We start from the raw sequence: 22,252 nt of genomic DNA on the forward strand, positions 1-22,252 counted from the left end.
CATACATTTGGCAGGAGGTTAGGAAGTGCAGCTCAGTTTCCACCTCATTTTGTGGGCAGTGTGCACATAGCTTATCTTCTCTTGAGAGCCTGGTCTGCCTATGGAGGCCATTCTTAATAGCAAGGCCATGCTCAATTGCAAGGCCATGCTCACTGAGTCTGTACATAGTCAAAGGTTTCCTTAAGTTTGGGTCAGTCACAGTGGCCAGGTATTCTGCCTCTGTGTACTCTCTGTTTAGGTCTCTCTCTCTCTCTCTCTCTCTCTCTCTCTCTCTCTCTCTCTCTCTCTCTCTCTCTCTCTCTTAGTCTCTCACTCTGTTTTCTCCTCTAGCAGACTGACACAGTGACCTGTCAGCATAATCAATAAAAACACAACTGTTGCATCCTCCAAATCTCATCTAATGTCTGCATAGATAGAGCAAGCCAACTTTTCTATACTGTACACTTACTCAGAGACCAATACATTTACATTTTGGTAATTTAGCAGATGCTCTTATCCAGAGCAACTTATAATCACTTACTACTCACTCACTGGTTACAGGGGTTACAGGGGTTACGGGGTGTCCGTGCTTGTATTTTGATTCTTAAAGGATTTGTTATGGGTATTCTCCTGTCCCAACCATGGTACCCCTGTCATTCAAACCATGGCAGGTAGATACTCTGTACCTTCCTCTCCACATCTGGAGGGTCCATGTTGGGGACCTGTCAGATGGAGAACTTCCCTGTGACCTGTTTGGGGATCACAGTTTTGGTGCCTGGTTCTGAGAAGGCCCCCTGGATCCCATGGATGGACAAGGATGGGTTACGCCATCGAGCCATGAGGACTTCCTCCTGTATATATATTAAGACACTTTGTTTGTATTTAAAAAATATATATATTTCACCTTTATTTAACTAGGCAAGTCAGTTAACAACAAATTCTTATTTTCAATGACAGCCTAGGAACAGTGGGTTAACTGCTTTGTTCAGGGGCAGAACGACCGATTTTTACCTTGTCAGCTCGGAAATTCGATCTTGCAACCTTTCGGTTACTAGTCCAACGCTCTAACCACTAGGCCAAAAAAAGTAATCACACTCTGTCAAACATCGACTTCTACAGTACCCACTGACAAAACACGTCTTCCTCCTCACGCCCAGATTAGTTTAGTATAGCCAACTCCAATGGTTGTTATGCCATTATGATAGAATAATTTGTATGTTTAAGATAATGACTAAAGTATTCCATCCTGAAACCATATAATTGTATGAAATAAGTTAGAGTCATAATCCAATAATGTGTGTGACTAGGCCATTGTGTTACTATTTCGCAATATGAGCTGGGTATAGTTGAGACATTCAAGGACAACTGAACCGTCGACTTGTGATAACGTTGAAACTAATAACTGGAAAGAGGCCTCCCCACCCTATGGAGGAGAAAAACTGTTAGAAATGGCTAGGCTTGCAGAAGATGAAGAAACATGTTGCAGAAGGGTGATAAACAATGTATGTGAACTTTGGATAAATACAGCCCGCCTAAAGAGAGGTGGAGTTTCTACTGATGTGAGTTCATTTGTGTGTGTGTGTGCTATAAAAAGATTGTGTTCTCATTTTGAAGTCAGAGCGCTCTCTGAATAAAGTATTGATCTATTGCAGAATCTGAGACTTTGTCTAATTCTTTATTAACCGGAGATTTACGACCTCTGGGGAAATAGACAAAGCTTGAGTGATAGTTGAGTTCAACCATTGAGATAGCAAAATTCTCGCGACACATTATCAATGTTTGGCATGACAATGACCATAATTGGTCAGACAAGTACCTCAGTGTCCTGTAGGAAGTGTTTGACCCCAGCCATACTCTTCATCTCCTCCAGGTCAAAGCTGATGTTGTCATCGAGCTTCCTCTCATCCTCAGTGAGTGGCGCGACATCATCAGTGACCCCAGACTGTGATCCAACAGACTTCCTGTTTGGGAGGAATAAGAAATAATGAAAACATTTTGGGATGAAACATGTTTTAACTAGAACTGAGTTTGGGTAAGCACCTTAGTTCACATACACCTTTATCTTAAATTTTTGCTTGGTGCAGGGACTTCTGACCTGAACTATAACGGAATGAAATTATATATTTTTTCTATCAGACAAGAGAGTTGCGCCTATATTTTCTTGACGATTGGATAGAGCTGTCAGTCAAACGCCTCTGTATCTCACCCAGTAAGGCTATCAGAATGGAAGTCCAGTTTCGGGCCATCAACCTGAAACACGTAACAGAGGAAGATACTGAACAAATGGTACCCTGGTAGAGTGTGTCATATTTTTATTTGACCAATCAAATGAGCTATAGCATCACCTCCACAAAGAAATAGCTGCTCCCTCTGGTTCCATAGGTCAGGGCTGGGGTTCTGGTCGCCCACACGTTGTCAGAGATCACTATGAAGTCCACATCTGCAAAGAAGCTGTCGTTTCTCTTCCTGGTCAACTCCAACAGACCGTATGAGCCCACCTCCTCCAGACCCTCAATGATGAGCTTTATACGCCTTCCCTGTGGCTCAGTTGGTAGAGCATGGTGTTTGCAACGCCAGCATGGTGTGTGCAACGCCAGGGTTGTGGGTTCGATTCCCACGGGGGGGCAGTACAAAAAACAAAACAAATTAAAAAATGCATGAAATGTATGTATTCACTACTGTAAGTCGCTCTGGATAAGAGCGTCTGCTAAATTACTAAAATGTAAATGTAATATTCACTGGTATCTCCTGAAATCAATAGATCTAGGCAATCCTACCAGTCAGTGACATGCTGTCTTATTCACATACTGTTTGACCACTACAATCCCACAAATTGTTTTATATTCAGACTCACAGATTACCCCAAACATTGAGGTTATGATATATGCATTACAGAATCCCTTTAATAACCATTGCTATGTAAAGCAACACTGCATGGGTTAGATCATTTCTGAAAACTAACTAGAGACTGCAAGCAGAACATTAAGATTCAGATTTCATCTGTGCTGTTTCAGGGCAAATCCTAACCTTCTCTGTGGCCTGGTAGGACTCCACAGCATGAAGCCAGGCCAGGACTGGCCCTTTGTTGTCCGTGGCCCCTCGCCCATACAGGTTACCTAGGGAACCAAAACCATGAGCCACCTTCATTCTCATATTGTCACATTTGTAATACCAGGGTACATTAGCTAGCTGAAGCTGGCCTATGAATAGCAGGCAGGCAACCTGGTTGTGATTATATCATCTAAGGTTTATTAAAAGATCCCGTATGGGAGCAGCAAAACAGTGAGTGGACATTCCTCTTTTCTCTAAGTAATCAAACTTTGATTTGTTTAAAATATCCCATTTTGGCCCAGCAAAACAGTGAGTGGACATTACGTTCTCTCAAAATGTACTTTTTTCAGCTCCTGTTATTATTTTGGACATACATCAAACCTCTCCATTCATGGCATGTAACATGCAGCAATACCTTTGATTTCTGTTAGATTGAAGGGGTCTGTGGTCCAGCCGTCCATCATCTTGGCTGGCTGGACATCCACATGGCCGTAGATACAGAGACTAGCTTTCTTTGGGTCCCTCTCAAACTCAGCCAGTATCACCGGTGGAAGCGGCACAGTCTCCCCACTGGGCAGCTTATGTGATAGACCAGAAAAGTACATTCTTTTAAAATGTATTTTAAGACAAATTATTACACCGAATTGTGTCACATTATGTGGAGAATAATAGGCATGACTGATGGTGTGTATTGTAGCCTACCTGATTAGTGCCTACATCTGCAAACTCCACTGTGCCTCCCATCTCTTGGATCCTCACTGCTGTCATGTTCAGGATCCTTTCAACTTCTCCCCATTTTGTGTGATCTCCTGAGTTACTCTGAACAGCAACCCACTCCTTCAGCCTCTGAGTCAGGCACCAACCAGGAAAGGGTCAGACTATTGCATAGATTGTATAATAATAACTAGACACAGCCATAGACTGTCTAGGTCAGGGATATGTGCAGAGAACATTGCAACAGCCCCACTGACCCACATTCAGAATCATTTTGATGACTTTATCAGAGACCACAGTATTTATCATGAAAGTGTTAAACCCCTTCCCATTTCTTCCCCCTCTCTCTCTCTCTCTCTCTCTCTCTCCCATTCTCTGTCTGTCTGTCTGTCTGTCTGTCTGTCTGTCTGTCTGTCTGTCTGTCTGTCTGTCTGTCTGTCTGTCTGTCTGTCTGTCTGTCTGTCTGTCTGTCTGTCTGTCTGTCTGTCTGTCTGTCTGTCTGTCTGTCTGTCTGTCTGTCTGTCTGTCTGTCTCTCATTCTCTCTCTCTCATTATTTTGCTTCGGTTTCTCTCTATTCACCGCGCTACAGCACAAGAACATGTATATTTCTATCATTGTACAGTTCAGTAACAGAGAGTAGGTATGAGTCCCAACTCCAAGTAGAATGCCATAATAGTGCTCGTTCCTCACCTGAACAAACTGATTTTGGTGGTCATCTACAGTGGGGGGAAAAAGTATTTGATCCCCTGCTGATTTTGTTCGTTTGCCCACTTACAAAGAAATGATCAGTCTATAATTTTAATGGTAGGTTTATTTGAACAGTGAGAGACAGAATAACAACAAAAATATCCAGAAAACGCATGTCAAAAATGTTATAAAATGATTTGCATTTTAATGAGGGAAATAAGTATTTGACCCCTCTGCAAAACATGACTTAGTACTTAGTGGCAAAACCCTTGTTGGCAATCACAGAGGTCAGACGTTTCTTGTAGTTGGCCACCAGGTTTGCACACATCTCAGGAGGGATTTTGTCCCACTCCTCTTTGCAGATCTTCTCCAAGTCATTATGGTTTTGAGGCTGACGTTTGGCAACTCGAACCTTCAGCTCCCTCCACAGATTTTCTATGGGATTAAAACCTGTTAGGGCTAGGGGGCAGTATTGACACGGCTGGATAAAAAACATACCCGATTTAATCTGGTTACCACTCCTACCCAGTAACTAGAATATGCATATACTTATTACATATGGATAGAAAACACCCTAAAGTTTCTAAAACGGTTTGAATGGTGTCTGTGAGTATAACAGAACTCAAATGGCAGGTCAAAACCTGAGAGATTCCTTTACAGGAAGTGGCCTGTCTGACCATTTCTTGAACTTCTTTTCCATCTCTATCTTTTACTAAGGATCTCTGCTCTAACGTGACACTTCCTACGTCGTCCATAGGCGCTCAGAGCCCGGGAAAAAACAGAATGTCGTCATCCCAGCCCCAGGCTGAAACACATTATCGCCTTTCTCAAGTGGCCGATCAAGGGACACTGGGCTTAGGCGCGTGACCCGACCGCCCCCGCCTTTGTGATTTTTTCCTCTGTTTGCCGAAAAGGAGATTCCCTGTCGGAATATTATCGCTTTTCTACGAGAAAAATGGCGTAAAAATTGATTTTAAACAGCGGTTGACATGCTTCGAAGTACGGTAATGGAATATTTAGAATTTTTTTGTCACGAATTGCGCCGTGCGCGCGACCCTTCTTTACCATTTCGGATAGTGTCTGGAACGCATACGAACAAAACGCCGCTATTCGGATATAACGATGGATTATTTTGGACCAAACCAACATTTGTTATTGAAGTAGCAGTCCTGGGAGTGCATTCTGACGAAGACAACAAAAGGTAATCAAACTTTTATAATAGTAAATATGATTATGGTGAGTGCTAAACTTGCCGGGTGTCTAAATAGCTAGCCCGTGATGCCTGGGCTATGTACTTAGAATATTGCAAAATGTGCTTTCACCAAAAAGCAATTTTAAAATCGGACATATCGAGTGCATAGAGGAGGTCTGTATCTATAATTCTTAAAATAATTGTTATGCTTTTTGTGAACGTTTATCGTGAGTAATTTAGTAAAATGTTAGCGAATTCCCCGGAAGTTTGCGGGGGGTATGCTAGTTCTGAACGTCACATGCTAATGTAAAAAGCTGGTTTTTGATATAAATATGAACTTGATTGAACAAAACATGCATGTATTGTATAACATAATGTCCTAGGGTTGTCATCTGATGAAGATCATCAAAGGTGAGTGCTGCATTTAGCTGTCTTCTGGGTTTTGGTGACATTATATGCTGGCTTGAAAAATGGGTGTCTGATTATTTCTGGCTTGGTACTCTGCTGACATAATCTAATGTTTTGCTTTCGTTGTAAAGCCTTTTTGAAATCGGACAGTGTGGTTAGATTAACGAGAGTCTTATCTTTAAATAGCTGTAAAATAGTCATATGTTTGAGAAATTGAAGTAATAGGATTTTTAAGGTTTTGAAAATCGCGCCACAGGCTTCAAGTGGCTGTTACGTAGGTGGGACGAATTCGTCCCGCCTAGCCCATAGAGGTTAAGGTCTGGACGCTGGCTAGGCCACTCCAGGACCTTAATATGCTTCTTCTTGAACCACTTCTTTGTTGCCTTGGCCGTGTGTTTTGGGTCATTGTCATGCTGGAATACCCATCCACGACCCATTTTCAATGCCCTGGCTGAGGGAAGGAGGTTCTCACACAAGATTTGACGGTACATGGCCCCGTCCATCGTCCCTTTGACGCGGTGAAGTTGTCCTGTCCCCTTAGCAGATAAACACACCCAAAGCATAATGTTTCCACCTCCATGTTTGACGGTGGGGATGGTGTTCTTGGTGTCATAGGCAGCATTCCTCCTCCTCCAAACACGGCGAGTTGAGTTGATGCCAAAGAGCTCCATTTTGGTCTCATCTAACCACAACACTTACTCTGAGTCATTTAGATGTTCATTGACAAACTTCAGATGGGCATGTATATGTATTCTTGAGCAGGGGGACCTTGCGGGCACTGCAGGATTTCAGCCCTTCACGGCGTAACGTGTTGCCAATTGTTTTCTTGGTGACTATGGTCCCAGCTGCCTTGAGATCATTGACAAGATCCTCCCGTGTAGTTCTGGGCTGATTCCTCACTGTTCTCATGATCATTGCAACTCCACGAGGTGAGATCTTGCATGGAGCCCCAGGCCGAGGGATATTGACAGTTCTTTTGTGTTTCTTCCATCTGCGAATAATCGCACCAAATGTTGTCACCTTCTCACCAAGCTGCTTGGCGATGGTCTTGTAGCCCATTCCAGCCTTGTGTAGGTCTACAATCTTGTCCCTGACATCCTTGGAGAGCTCTTTGGTCTTGGCCATGGTGGAGAGTTTGTAATCTGATTGATTGATTGCTTCTGTGGACAGATGTCTTTTTTACAGGTAACAAGCTACGGTTAGGAGCACTCCCTTTAAGAGTGTGCTCCTAATCTCAGCTCGTTACCTGTATAAAAGACACCTGGGAGCCAGAAATCTTTCCGATTGAGAGGGGGTCAAATACTTATTTCCCTCATTAAAATGCAAATCAATTTATAACATTTTTGACATGCGTTTTTCTGGATTTTTCGTTGTTATTCTGTCTCTCACTGTTCAAATAAACCTACCATTAAAATTATAGACTGATCATTTCTTTGTCAGTGGGCAAACGTACAAAATCAGCAGGGGATCAAATACTTTTTCCCCCCACTGTATGTATTGAAACAGTGGTTCCAACATGCCTGCAGCTCCAGGAGAAGAGGAAGAGGAGGAAGAAGAGGAAGCCGAAGTGTGGAGTAACAGGAACGCAACAACAATGAACTTCGTCTGTGAGGGAGAGTAAGACGCCACAGGAAGCCAGTGATGATAATAACCAAGTAATAACTTATGCCATACCGTACATTCTAGCAATATTTGCCTCAATCTAGTTCTACTGGCTTCTACTTGTCTCTAGCTGCTGAATTATATACTTGTAGAGGTATGGGTGGTTTGGTGAGTTTAGATTTCTATGTTCCTCCTGAGAGTGTGGGGGCATAGAAATAGAATTCCAAAACAACACACAGCAGTGACTTGAATGGAATTGTCTGCTCTAGTAATCTAATGTCTATGGTTGTAGGTAGTCTCTGGTATCTGATTGACTTGATAGGACTCTGCCATGGCTCGAGGATCAAAGATCAGGGTCAGTGTGACCCAACACACGACTTAGCACTGTCTCAACTGGGATTACTGTTTAACTTTCTATCAGAACTAATACAGAGGATGAAGGATGATAACAGAAGTTACAGTTGGTGATGCCATAATACTGCCTTAACAATATCTAGGCTACAGTACACTACACCAGCAAGCTTAGCTGCTCATGCAAACCCTGTTATGCATGCATACACATGACCCCACTCAGGTCGTCATACAATCATATTGATGTTCAATATCACACACACTTTTCTGTTAAGTTACATGTCATTTCACCCTTCTTCTTCATCATACCTTCTATGAACATGCAGCCACTTCTATTTTTCCATGACAAAGTCTTTGTAGTGCACTTAATTAAGGAATTCCATGAAAAAAATGTATACCTGTTTTGCTAAAATAGTAAAGACTCACCATAATACTGCCAAACATAAGGAGAGAACTGCATTTTTTGTTGCTCTTCATTTTTGTGGCTGCTCTTATGTCTAGGAGTCGGGGATGGTATTTTGAAACACTTCTTTATGTCTTGGAGTCGGGGATTGTATTGTGAAACACTTGTTCTTTATATCTTGGAGTGGTGGATATTGGTTAACACTTGACAATGTTCTTTCTAAAGAATCCCAGACAGAAAAGATTAAGAAAACATATAGTGCATCAAACCAGTTTTATTTGCTGTATCAAGTAGATATTTGTATGTGAATGAGAGAGAAATTGAGAGAGAGCGCATTGAGAGAGAGAAAGGAGGAACGTGAGGGAGGAAGAAAGATTCAGAAAGAGAGAGAGAGAGAGAGAGAGAGAGCAAGAGAGAGAGAGAGAGGGAGAGTGTTGAGGCTATATCAGATGCCAAGAACTCACAGGGTTTCTGGAATGTTTTGCTTAGAGGGAAAGAATCAAGAAAAGTTACAAGTTGATGTCAGGAAAAAGGCTAAACAAAGCCTGACTCCACTGATGGGATCACATACAAGCTAAACAATATAGAACTGTCTTATAACGGTGGTGGTGAAAAGAGGTGCTCTCAGTCCTTCTTGAGATGGGCCACTTCATGGAGGTACGCGATGAACAACTTGGTCCCCTCTATGTAGTTGTACCTGGGAAAGGAATGGGTGAGAGAAAACAATATGTCCTCAACCAGTCCTATAAACAGAAATAAGACACTGTTGATACGTCTATATGTATGTGTTCGTGTGTGCATGCGTAAAAATCTATAAATGTTCATCGTCATTTTGTTTTTAATACATACTGTATTAGGACACTGAAGGGCTAACCTGCTCATCTTCTCATTCTGGGAGTGGAGGCCGTCGTCGAAGCCTCCGATGGGCATCATGATGATGCTCTTCCCGGTCACGTCCTCAAAGGTCTTGGCGATGGGGATGGTTCCCCCTTCACGGATCAGGTCTGGCTCCACGTTAAACACTAGAGGAAAACAATGACAAGTCTGACTGCGTCATAATGCATTATACCTGCAGTAGAGGAAAACCAACTGTAACCAGTGGGATTAGAAGCCAGGTCTCCTGCTCAGTAAGTCAATGTCTTAACCGTTAGACCAAGAGTTCATCTGCAAGGTCCAAGGGTGTCATTTGGGAATACAAGCATCAGACAGGGCTGCCTCTTCGCGAGATTGTCATTCCAAATCCTTTCTGCTACACAAACATTACAAGACTGCTGCACTGTCATGCCTTAACCACTGATAGGTCTACAGTAGAACCACAGCACACTGGCTTCTTTTAGCGATAAGGATATGTATCTATGTCTGGTAACTTTAAAGACTACAGATAGGCCTGTCACTGTGAAGCTACTGTTGTGCAATAAATGTCCACAGTCAGCTAATATACAGTAATCATTACCCCTATGACCACTGTTCATACACACACACACAGAGGCAGCATAAGAAACGTCCTTTGGTTTGTCCAGAGCAGAGTTGACTAACTGTACCTCTCTTCACGGCTGCTTTCCCTGCCTCGTACAGGGGGTGCTTGGTGTCTGCTAACCAGGGCTTAGCCCCGATGATCATGGTCACCTTCAGCTTGTTGGGGCTCTTTCTCTTGGCAAACACAGAGTTCAGGTAGTCTGTGACCTACAACAGAACAAATATGTAACAGGCATACATGCAGTCTTCACATCTATTTCATTAACTGAAACCAAACTGAAATAGTGAATAACTGAATAGTAAATGAACTGAATGAGCAGAATGAGGTATATTATAATAGTGTAACCTGGATGAATGTTCCCTTTTCTTTGATGTATTGTATAAAGAGAGTCTGAAGGTTAGAACAATTCCAGAAATGTGTGTGTAACTGTATGTAATTGTGTTGTCATGCAACTGTACAATGCACTGGGTGAGAGGCGTGTACCACCTACCTGTTTCTTGACCACTGCTGGGTCCATGTTGGGGACCTGTCGGATGGAGAACTTGGCAATGACCTTAGCAGGGATGACCGTCTTAGAGCCAGGGCCAGAGAAGCCCCCCTCGATGCCATGGATGGTAACGGTAGGGTAACGCCAACGATGGGCCAGCAGATCTACCTGATAAATCAAATTTATTTGTCAAATTTATCTTATTTGTCACATGCACCGAGTACAACAAGTGCAGACTTTACCGTGAAATGCTTACTTACGAGCCCTTTCCCAACAAAAATCCACTCCCCTGTGAATCACCTTGTTACTGTACATGAGTTGGCTGACGCCGATCTTGGACTTAAAGCTCTCAATATCAAACTCAATGTCCTGGTACATCTTCCACTCTTCGTCTGATAGTGAGGCGACGGCCTCTCTGATGCCTGGAATGAGGATCTTTCCACTGGGGCTGATCAGTGTGTCTGGGTGTGGGAGAGATAGGTCAACACACAAGCAGTCCTTATGGACACACATTTGTAGGGATATCTAATACTTTATTATTTCTGCCAATAGAGAGCTCATACAGACACACGGACGATAGCTTTGCATGCAAACATGATACAGCAGGTGTTAAGATAGTATTACATTCTGTCACTCAAAGAGGTTTAAAACTCACCCAATATGCCGATCAGATCTGTCATAGGCTCTATAACAGTGCCTCCATACACCCCTGAGTGTAGGTCCTGTTTTGGGCCCTCTACCTACCAAACATACAAAGTCACCATGGCTATTCATTAATGATCTTGAAAAAGTAACGTCCCACAGATTGGAAATGCCCCCAGCCCATCCTACCTCAGCAAAGAAGTAGCAGTTCCCCCTGGTCCCGTAGGTGAGGGCGGGGCGTCGGCTCAGCCAACCACAGTCTGAGATGATGATGTAATCGACGTCGGAGAAGAACGTGTCTCTCTGCGCCACGATCATGGCGTCCAGGCCATTGGACCCGGTCTCCTCCATCCCCTCGATGATGAACTTCACATTGACTGGCAGGTCCTGCATGGGGAGAGGAGGAAAGGAGGAGGAGGGAAAAAATATATATATTATAACAAAGGAAAGCTCACTAATAATGGTCAGTTAGACTGCAACTTAACTTCACCACATCTTGTCTCTACATCTCCTATGAGTTCACTCTGATATCTCTTCTTATTGGACACTCACAATGCTGAGGGCCTGATAGACCTCCACTGTATGGATCCAGGCTAAGACAGGGGCCTTGTTGTCAGACGCCCCTCTGCCGTAGAGGTTTCCTTAGGGGTAGAATCAAAGTAATTCTTTTCTAATAAATGTCCATTATGTTCAGCTCACATTGACATTTAACATGCATGTTTCAATTGCATCAGTTACATTTCATTGGTTCAAAATATGTATGGTAAAAATCATCCCACACCCAAGTACTTACTTCATTCCTTCACATTAGCTACAATATCTCATGGCTGTTAGTTGTAGATAGATGTTTCTATGCGTTGGGTCTAGAATGGATTACTGTAAAGCACTGTAAAAAATCCTTATAATACATTTGATTGCAGTGATTGTGAATGCCTGGAATCCATAGTTTACAGTTGGAACCCGTAACCTACCCTTGAAACATAGCCTACTGGTGCAACTCATAGCCTACTGTTGGAACCCATAGTCTACCCTTGAAACATAGCCTACCGCTGGAACCCATAGTCTACCATTGGAAGCCATACCCAGCCGTTGGAACCCATAGTCTACCGTTGGATACCATAGACTACTGTTGGAAGCCATAGCCTACCGTTGATGTCTGTCAGGTTGTAGGGTTCAGTGGTCCAGCCGTCCTCTAGCTTAGCAGGCTGGACATCCACATGTCCGTACACACAGACTGTCTGCTTACTGGGGTCATTGCCAAACTGGGCTGTCACCACCTTGGGTAAGGCCACTGTCTTGCCATCAGGCAGCTAAGCATGATGATAAAAGACACGGTAGCTGCAGAAAATGACCTGAATACAGTTTGCAAGGCAGGGAGCATTTCTGTTAACACCCAACTTTTAGTATTTATTTCTGCAAACCAGTCTGATCTGCTACCAAAGGACTTTAAAGACTAAGCTAAAAGCAAACAAAAAGATCCTGTAACATAATCATTAAGTTGACCACATTTCAGAAAACTGACCTCTTGTACGCCGATGTCCACTAGTTCCACCTTCCCTCCCATGGCTTGTAGTTTCTCAGCCGTCATATCCATCATGCGATGGCAGTCTGGCCTCCTCAAGATATCACTGGAGTCACTCTCTACAGCAACCCAGTCCCTCAGAGTCTAACACACACACACAAATGCACACACACTATTTATTTATAATGAATATTGTATTATCAGATAATAAATCAGACAACATCATTATTCTGTTTAGAAACTTGCCTGTACATATTCCTCCTGATGGCTGTCAACATACTGGCTCAGCTCATCATACTCAAATAAGTGATGAGGATGAGGAGAGACACTTGATATAAAAACAAGGAGCATGGAAGGCAGTTGCCAGATCGTCATCTCTAAAAAGAATAGAAGGATTTATTCACTGAAAATTAAGCAATGATGAAAGCAATTTAAGAAGTGACATTAATAAACAAATTATTACATTCTTAAAAAGCTAATTGTTATATCTCATTATGTCTCACTACTCTTCTGTTCTTCAACTTTTAAACTATAATGACAAATAAAATAAGTCTTACCGTAGCCTTGTAAGTTTGGTACTTCTTTAATGTTGCCCTTGCCTTCAGAACCCACTGGACTGGAGTCTCCGGGGACAGACAGGGTTTTTATACCTCCGGTAATTGGCTCACCTCCTGCTGGGAAGGGTCGCGAGGTCAAGTCTTTCCTGGAGAGAAGCCAAGCAAGCTGACAAATTACATTTTCTCGCTGACAGGCACAATTGTGGCACAATTGATCCAACTCCAAGAAAGAATGCATGCTGTGTCCCCTCGACATGAACAACATTAAGTAATGAACAAAATACAGTGAAGGACTTAATAGTCCGGTAATTTGTGGGGCCTTGTCTAAGTAGGCTTTAAAAAACAGATGGCCTAACAGGGGCGTTGTAGAAGAATTACACTTGTTCACCTGCAACACTGGAAGCATAACTTCTGGCAGGGGTTAATAAACAACTGGGTCTTTAACTGGCCACATTATACAAAATAGAAACATTATAGAGTAAAACATGTAGGTCTACATTCTGCCTAGCTTCTGATCTAGGCCTTATTATATTCCAGAGTAATGGATTCTATTTCCCACACATCTAAAAGCCTTTTCTTTCTAAAGCCTGAGCCTTGGCTGGTGCCTATGATGAGGACGCTCTTGGCGGTGGAGTGAGGATCAGAATGGAGTCTACAAATAAAAATAACAAACAGGACGCAAACAAAAACTGAAATGGCCTAATTCAAATCATAATACAATAGGCTTACTCTGGGGCCTCATTTATCAACCATGCGCACATTTGTTACTTAAATTCTGCATACGTGGAGATGCTAGGATGTACCAGAGGCTACACATGTTGTCATTGATAAACAGAGCACAGTGGAGGCTCCTCAAAGGAGGATGGGGAGGACAATCCTCCTCAGTGAATTTCATAAAAATAGTGAAACATTAACAAATTTATCCTTTTTAGATGAAACTCTAAAAACTATAAAACTATATACAGTGCATTCGGAAAGTATTCAGACCCCTTCCACTTTTCCACATTTTGTTACTTTACAGCCTTATTCTAAATTGGATTAAATAAAAAAATGTCTCTCATCAATCTACGCACAATACCCCATAATGACAATGCGAAAACAGGTTTTTAGAAATTTCAGCTAAATTATTAAAAATAAAAAACAGAAATACCTTATTTATATAAATATTCTGTTTCCTTTGCTATGAGACTCGAAATTGAGCCCAGGTTCATCCTGTTTCCATTGATCATCCTTGACATCTTTCAACAACTTGATTGGAGTCCACCTGTGGTAAATTCAATTAACTGGACATGATTTGGAAAGGCACACACCTGTTTATATAAGGTCCCACAGTTGACAGTGCATGTCAGAGCCAAAACCAAGCCATGATGTCAAAGGAATTGTCTGTAGAGCACTGAGACAGGATTGTGTCGAGGCACACATCTGGGGAAGGGTACTAAAACATGTCTGCAGCATTGAAGGTCCCCAAGAACACAGTGACTGTCACGCCCTGACCTTAGAGAGCCGTTTTATTTCTCTATTTGGTTAGGTCAGGGTGTGATGTGGGGTGGGCATTCTATGTTGTTTATTTCTTTGTCTTTGGCCGAGTATGGTTCCTAATCAGAGGCAGCTGTCTATCGTTGTCTCTGATTGGGAATCATACTTAGGCAGCCCTTTTCCCACCTGTGATTGTGTGATCTTGTTTTTGTATAGCTGTTTTGAAGCCTGCAGAACTTTACGTTCGTTTTTGTATTTTGTTGTTTTGACGGTGTTAATTTTAATAAAGAGAAAATGTTCGCCTGCCACGCTGCATCTTGGTCTCATCCTTCAGACGAACGTGACAGAAGATCCCACCACAAAAAGACCAAGCAGCGTGCGCCTACAGGGAAGACGAGTTGGACATGGGAGGACATCCTGGACGGCAAAGGATCCTGGACGTGGGAGGAGATCCAGGCCGGAAGGGATCGCCTCCCATGGGAACAAGTGGAAGCAGTGAGGGAGGACAGCGACGAGATCGTGAGTCACTGCAACGACGGAAGCCCGAGAGGCAGCTCCAAAATATTTTTTAGGGGGGCACACGGGGAGATTGGCGGAGTCAGGGTTGAGACCTGAGTCAACTCCCTGTGCTTACCGTGGGGAGCGTGTGACCAGTCAGGAACCGTGTTATGCGGTGATGCGCACTGTATCTCCGGTGCGCATTCACAGGCCGGTGTGCTCGTTGCCTGCGCCCCGCATGTGCCGGGCTAAAGTGAGCATTCAGCCAGGATGGGTTGTGCCGGCTCAGCGCTCCTGGTCTCCAGTACGCCTCCTCAGTCCAGGATATCCTGTGCCAGCTCTATGCACTGTGTTGCCAGTGCGCCTGCACAGCCCAGTTCGTCCTGTGCCAGCGCCCCGCACTTGTCGGGCTAAAGTGAGCATCCAACCAGGACGGGTTGTGCCAGCCCTACGATCCAGACCTCCAGTGCGCCTCCACGGCCCAGTATATCCTGCGCCTGCTCTACGCACTGTGTTGCCAGTGCGCCTTCATAGCCCAGTTCATCCTGTGCCAGAGCCTCGCACTTGCCAGGCTAAAGTGAGCATCCAGCCGGGACGGGTTATGCCAGCCCTACGCTCCAGACCTCCAGTGCGCCTCCACGACCCAGTATATCCTGTGCAAGCCCCACGCACCCGGTCTCCAGTGCGTCTCCCCAGTCCGGTGAGACCTGTTCCGGCTCCACGTACGAAGCCTCCAGTGATGATCCATGGTCCGAAGCCTCCAGTGATGATCCATGGCACGAAACCTCCAGCGATAATCCATGGCCCGGAGCCTCCAGTGATAATCCATGGCACGAAGCCTCAAGTGATGATCCATGGCCCGGAGCCTGTAGTGATGATCCACGGCACAAAGCCTCCAGTGATAATCCATGGCCCGGAGCCTCCAGTGATAATCCATGGCACAAAGCCTCCAGTGATGATCCATGGCACGAAGCCTCCAGTGATGATCCATGGCGCAGAGCCTGTAGTGATGATCCATGGCACAGAGCTTCCGGCGACAGTTTCCAGTCCAGATCTTCCGGCGACGTTTCACAGTCCGGAACCTCCTGAGACGGCCTACAGTCCGGAACCTCCTGAGACGGCCCGCAGTCCGGAACCTCCTGAGACGGTCCCCAGTCCGGAGTCTTCAGCGACGGTCCCCAGTCCAGAGTCTCCAACGACGGTCCCCGGTCCAGAGTCTCCAGCGACGGTCCCAGTCCAGAGACTCCAGCGACGGTCCCCAGTCCAGAGTCTCCAGCGACGGTCCCCAGTCCAGAGTCTCCAGCGACGGTCCCCAGTCCAGAGTCTCCAGCGAAAGTTGGCAGTCCAGAGTCTCCAGCGACGGTCCAGAGTCTCCAGCGACGGTCCGCAGTCCAGAGTCTCCAGCGACGGTCCCCAGTCCAGAGTCCCCAGCGACGGTCCCCAGTCCAGAGTCTCCAGCGACGGTCCCCAGTCCAGAGTCTCCAGCGACGGTCCCCAGTCCAGAGTCTCCAGCGACGGTCCCCAGTCCAGAGTGTCCAGCGACGGTCCCCAGTCCAGAGTCTCCAGCGACGGTCCAGAGTCTCCAGCGACGGTCCCCAGTCCAGAGTCCCCAGCGACGGTCCCCAGTCCAGAGTCTCCAGCGATGGTCCCCAGTCCAGAGCCTCCAGTGAAAGTTGGCAGTCCAGAGCCTCCAGCGGGGGTTCCCAGTTCGGAGCTTCCGGCGATGATACACGGTCCGGTTCCTCTGGCGACGATCCACAGTCCGGTTACAGAAAAGCGGAGGGATCAGCGGGCAGAGCGATCATCACTACAGGCTCTGCGGAGCCGCCACCAAGGGTAGATGCCCACCCGGACCCTCCCCTATAGGTTCAGGTTTGCAGCCGGGAGTCCGCACCTTTGGGGGGGGGGGACTGTCATGCCTTGACCTTAGAGAGTCATTTTATTTCTCTATTTGGTTAGGTCAGGGTGTGATGTGGGGTGGGCATTCTATGTTGTTTATTTCTTTGTCTTTGGCCGAGTATGGTTCCTAATCAGAGGCAGCTGTCTATCGTTGTCTCTGATTGGGAATCATACTTAGGCAGCCCTTCTCCCACCTGTGATTGTGGGATCTTGTTTTTGTATAGCTGTTTTAAAGCCTGCAGAACTTTATGTTCATTTTTGTATTTCGTTGTTTTGACAGTGTTCATTTTAATAAAGAGAAAATGTTCGCCTGCCACGCTGCACCTTGATCTCATCCTTCAGACGAACGTGACAGTGACCTCCATAATTCTTAAATGGAAGAAGTTTGGAACCACATAGACTCTTCCTAGAGTTGGCCGCCCGGCCACACTGAGCAATCAGGGTGCAAGGGCCTTGGTCACTCTGACAGAGCTCCAGAGTTCCTCTGTGGAGATGGGAGAACCATCCAGAAGGACAACCATCTCTGCAGCACTCCACCAATCAGGCCTCCATGGTAGAGTGGCCAGACGGAAGCCACTCCTCAGTAAAAGGCACATGACAGCCCATTTGCAATTTGTCAAAAGGCACCTAAAGACTCTCAGACCATGAAAAACAAGATTATTTGGTCTTATGAAACCAAGTCTGAACTGTTTGGCCTGAATGCTAAGCGTCACGTCTGGAGGAAACCTGGCACCATCCCTATGTTGAAGCATGGTGGTGGCAGCATCATGCTGTGGGGATGTTTTTCAGCGGCCGGGACTGGGAGACTAGTCAGGATCGAGGGAAAGATTAACGGGGCAAAGTACAGAGAGATACTTGATGAAAACCTGCTCCAGAGTGCTCAGGACCTCATACTGGGGCGAAGGTTCACCATCCAACAGAACAACGACCCTAAGCACATGGCCAAGACAATGCAGGAGTGGACGTATAGACGTATAGATTAGCCAAATTGTTTTACTTGAGCATGACCCCAAAACGAAGGACTTATTAGCCAGCCCTACTCTGTTGTTTATGATTTTGAAAAATAAATGCTGCGCTCATGGAATGGCATGCTTTGCCAAAGCTTTCATCAAGGCAAAGGGTGGCTACTTTGAAGAATCTAAAATCTAAAATATTTTTTGATTTGTTTAACAGTTTTTTGTTGCTACATAATTCTTTGTGTTATTTCATAGATTTGATTCTTCACTATTATTCTACAACGTAGAAAATAGTACAAATAAAGAAAAACCCTTGAATGAGTAGGTGTCGCCATCACACTGCACACTTCCCTATCCCATCTGGACAAAAATAATACCTATGTAAGAATGCTGTTCATTGACTACAGCTCAGCATTCAACACCATAGTACCCTCCAAGCTCATCATCAAGCTGGAGGCCCTGGGTCTCAACCCCTGCCTGTGCAACTGGGTCCAGGACTTTCTGACGGGCCGCCCCCAGTTGTTGAAGTTAGGAAACAACATCTCCACTTTGCTGACCCTCAAAACAAACCCACAAGGGTTTGTGTTCAAACAAAGGAGATGATTGTGGACTTCAGGAAACAGCAGAGGGCGCACTCCCCTATCCACATCGAAGGTACAGCAGTGGAAAAGGTGGAAAGTTAATTGGAGTACACGTCACAGACTAACTGATATGGTCCACCCACACAGACAGTGTGGTGAAGAAGGCGCAATAGTGCCCCATCAAATCAAATCAAATGTATTTATATAGCCCTTCTTACATCAGCTGATATCTCAAAGTGCTGTACAGAAACCCAGCCTAAAACTCCAAACAGCAAGCAATGCAGGTGTAGAAGCCCCTCAGGAGGCTGAAGAAATGTGTCTTGTCACCCAAAACCCTGACAAACTTTTACAGATGCACAATTGAGAGCATCCTGTTGGGCTGAATCACAGCCTGGTATGACAACTGCACCGTCCTCAACCGCAAGGCTCTCCAGAGGGTGATGCGGTGTGCACAATGCATCACCGGGGGCAAATTACCTGCCCTCCATGACACCTACAGCACCCGATGTCACAGGAAGGCCAAAAAGATCATCAAGGACATAAACCACCCGAGCTACTGCCTGTTCACACCGCTACCATCCAGAAGGCGAGGTCAGTACAGGTGCATCAAAGCTGGGACCGAGAGATTGAAAAACAGCTTCTATCTCAAGGCCATCAGACTGTTAAATAGCCATCACTAACTCAGAGAGGCTGCTGCCTACATTGAGACCAAATCACTGGCCACTTTAATGAATGGATTACTAGTCACTATAAACAATACCACTTGAAATAATGCCACTTCAATAATGTTCACATATCTTCCATTATTCATATCATATGTATATACTGTATTTTAAACCATCTAAACCATCTATGCCTCTCGGCCATCGCTCATCTATATACTTATATGTACAGTACATATTCTCATCCACCCCTTTAGATTTGTGTGCATAAGGTAGTTGTTGGGGAATTGTTAGATTACTTGTTAGATATTACTCCACTGTCGGAACTAGAAGCACAAGCATTTTGCTACACTCGCATTAACATCTGCTAACCATGTGTATGTGACCAATAACATTTGATTTCATTTTATTTGATGTGAGATGTGTCCAAACTTTTGACTGGTACAGTATATATGATGTATACGTCCAAAAATAGATAGCAACTACCTTTAAGTCTATCAAAAGTGTGCAAGTTTGAGCATGTGTCCATTAGGCCTATGGATTTATTTTTTTATCAGCATGAATTAGATTGAACAATAAAAGCCCCACTTTTATTCCATAGGCTGGGATCCGCACTATGCAGCTGTTGCAAGAGCACATTTTTCACTGGCTGTCCACTGGTTTCGAAAACAATGATGTATAGGCAGCTTAAACATCTTGAATTCAAACATTATTGGGTTCAAATACACATTTAGATTTGTGAACAGCCATCTGCAACAACCGCAATCCGTAAGGCACAAATAGCTAAATGAGAGAGCAGCAGTGTGATTCACATCAATGCGCTATGTAGATATCATGAATAATTGATATCCGTATGTTGTAGACTACACCACTACTGTCATCCTTACCTCCAAGCGTTTATTCAAATTGGATAATCTTTGGATGCCGACAGCAGTTGCACCATTGGAAGACATAGCTTGGACTGTTGCCTACAAAAGCCTACTCCTGCTCTTTTCCCGAGATCCATCAAACACATTTGGCGTGTCATCATAGTGGTCTCAGGTGGAACAAACTTAAATTTGCACCTTTTTTCAATGCTGATTCTATCTAGTTTTTCAAAAGTATCGGTAATCTGATTACAATATTTCTGCTGGTAACGTAACGGATTACAGTTACCGTTTTTTCTAATACCTTACTCCCCAACCCTGAACGTAACAAAATGTGGAAAAAGACAAAGAATCTGAATACTTTCCGAATGCACTGTACATGTCACCAAATAATTGATGAAAAAACACTGTTTTGCAGTGAAAGTCTGCAGTAGCCTCAGCAGCACTCTGTAGGGTAGCACCATGGTGTAGACCAGTATTACTCACTATTTTTTGTAAGGGGACCACTTTGGGGTGAGACAATCATTCAGAGGGCCACACATATCTTTAATTTGTTCTACTTTTTCATCCAATATTATCAATTATCAATTGAGAGCAAATTCAGAGCAATATGCAAATACATGCAATTGATTTGATGTAAAGCACATCACAAATATATACATACACACATAAAATAGGCTACATCACATGTATAAGACCAATATTCAGGGTTACCTCAGTAGCTGGATGAGCGAAAATGTCCCTTCTGCTCCTTGACTGAATTCATTCTAAATGTATATTCTGTTGTTGCTATCCTTGTGAGGCAATCCAAGTGTGCATTGATCAGTCTGTTTCGCTGTTTTTGTTTCACAATGCTCATTGTTGAAAATGTTGCTCCACATGAAAAAGTGCTGACAACAAATGATGTCACCTTTTGCACACACTGCTTCAGAAGTGGATACTCTATGTCTGACACAAGGCTCCAGAAATGGGTAACATCAGATCTTAGTAATTTTCCTGCAGCTCCACTATCTTACTCTCTATTCCAGCACGGTCAGGACAGAGGGCTGTGATGACTGGGGTCAGAAATGACACTGGCACATGAAAGGGATGATGATGGTGAATCAGTGATGTGGTGACTGCTCTTAGTTTTGGGAAATAAACAAACTGTCTGTCAGGTATGAACAGTGTGGTGATTTTATTTGAAATGCTGTGACCACACGCAGCATTTTGCCTGTAGTTATAGCTTTCCCTTGTCCTGCAGCCGAAGGACAGCTAGTTTCCGTCCTCCCCTGGGTACATTGACTTCAATATAAAACCTAGGACGCTCATGGTTCTCACCCCATTCTATAGACATACACAGTAATTATGACAACTTCCGGAGGACGTGCTCCAACCTATCAGAGCTTTTGTCGCATGAACTGACATGTTGTCCACCCAATCAAAGGATCAGAGAATGAATATTATACTGAAATCATAAGATACAGCTAGCTAGCACTGCAATGCATAAACTGTGGTGAGTAGTTGACTCAAAGAAAGAGAAAGACAATAGATAAACAGTTTTGAACAAATTTATTTATTTAAAAATGAAGGAGAAGCAAGAGAGAAAGAGAGAGAGAGATAGCTATATTTCGTTGTATTTTTCTCTCACGTTCACTTAGCTAGTGAATGCAGCTAGCTAGTTTAGCCTACTCAAACACCTGGCTCAAACAGAAAGGGAAGCTATGTTAGCTAACTGGCTATCCAACACTGGAACTCTTCCAAGTCAAGGTAAGATTTTGGTTGTGTTAACGTATTGCCATTGGGGCCTGCCATTGTAACTGCTAAACTTCTTGCAGCCTACACTGTACTGCATGATTGTAGCGGGTTTACCAACACATTAGTTCTAGTAGCTACGATTATGTCGGTAGGCTGTGTGTAGCGGATAGCGGTTATGATATGTAGGTTTGGCTTGGAAAATAATTTTTGGCCTGGTCACAGACAGCTGATGTGTTGTACAATGAAGTCCACAAGCAAAGGGAAAAGGTGAGAGGAGCACAGCACCTAGTCGCGAGAAGTAATTCTACAACTAGTAAAATGATCATGCTGTTTGTATGTGATCAGGGGTGTATTCATTCCACCGATTCTGTTGAAAAATATTTCTTAAACTGAAGCAAATGGAACAAAACAGGGCTGAACATACCTGAATTTGCCCAATAGAAATTCTTGTTTGTAACTTACATTACTCATATCACATGTATATACTGTATTTTCCACCATCTA

General features: G+C 44.1%; 1 protein-coding gene and 1 pseudogene across 1 annotated transcript; both read right to left on the reverse strand.

Annotated features, from left to right (window-relative positions):
* Positions 1-632: 632 nt before the first annotated feature.
* Positions 633-4,477, reverse strand: LOC106579028 (beta-Ala-His dipeptidase-like; annotated as a pseudogene).
* A 4,165-nt stretch (positions 4,478-8,642) lies between these two features.
* Positions 8,643-20,893, reverse strand: LOC106579285 (cytosolic non-specific dipeptidase). The gene is made up of 13 exons (XM_014159069.2): positions 20,726-20,893; positions 13,074-13,219; positions 12,763-12,893; positions 12,517-12,660; positions 12,142-12,304; positions 11,547-11,635; positions 11,184-11,381; positions 11,008-11,092; positions 10,653-10,813; positions 10,356-10,520; positions 9,930-10,071; positions 9,263-9,410; positions 8,643-9,085 (listed from the first exon to the last, which is right to left on the reverse strand). The coding sequence occupies exons 3-13, from the start codon at positions 12,889-12,891 to the stop codon at positions 9,013-9,015; spliced, it is 1,497 nt and encodes a 498-aa protein (XP_014014544.1). The 5' UTR covers positions 12,892-12,893; positions 13,074-13,219; positions 20,726-20,893; the 3' UTR covers positions 8,643-9,012.
* Positions 20,894-22,252: the final 1,359 nt, after the last annotated feature.

Source organism: Salmo salar, chromosome ssa02, assembly GCF_905237065.1.
Source record: "Salmo salar chromosome ssa02, Ssal_v3.1, whole genome shotgun sequence".
Taxonomy (NCBI): Eukaryota; Metazoa; Chordata; class Actinopteri; order Salmoniformes; family Salmonidae; genus Salmo; species Salmo salar.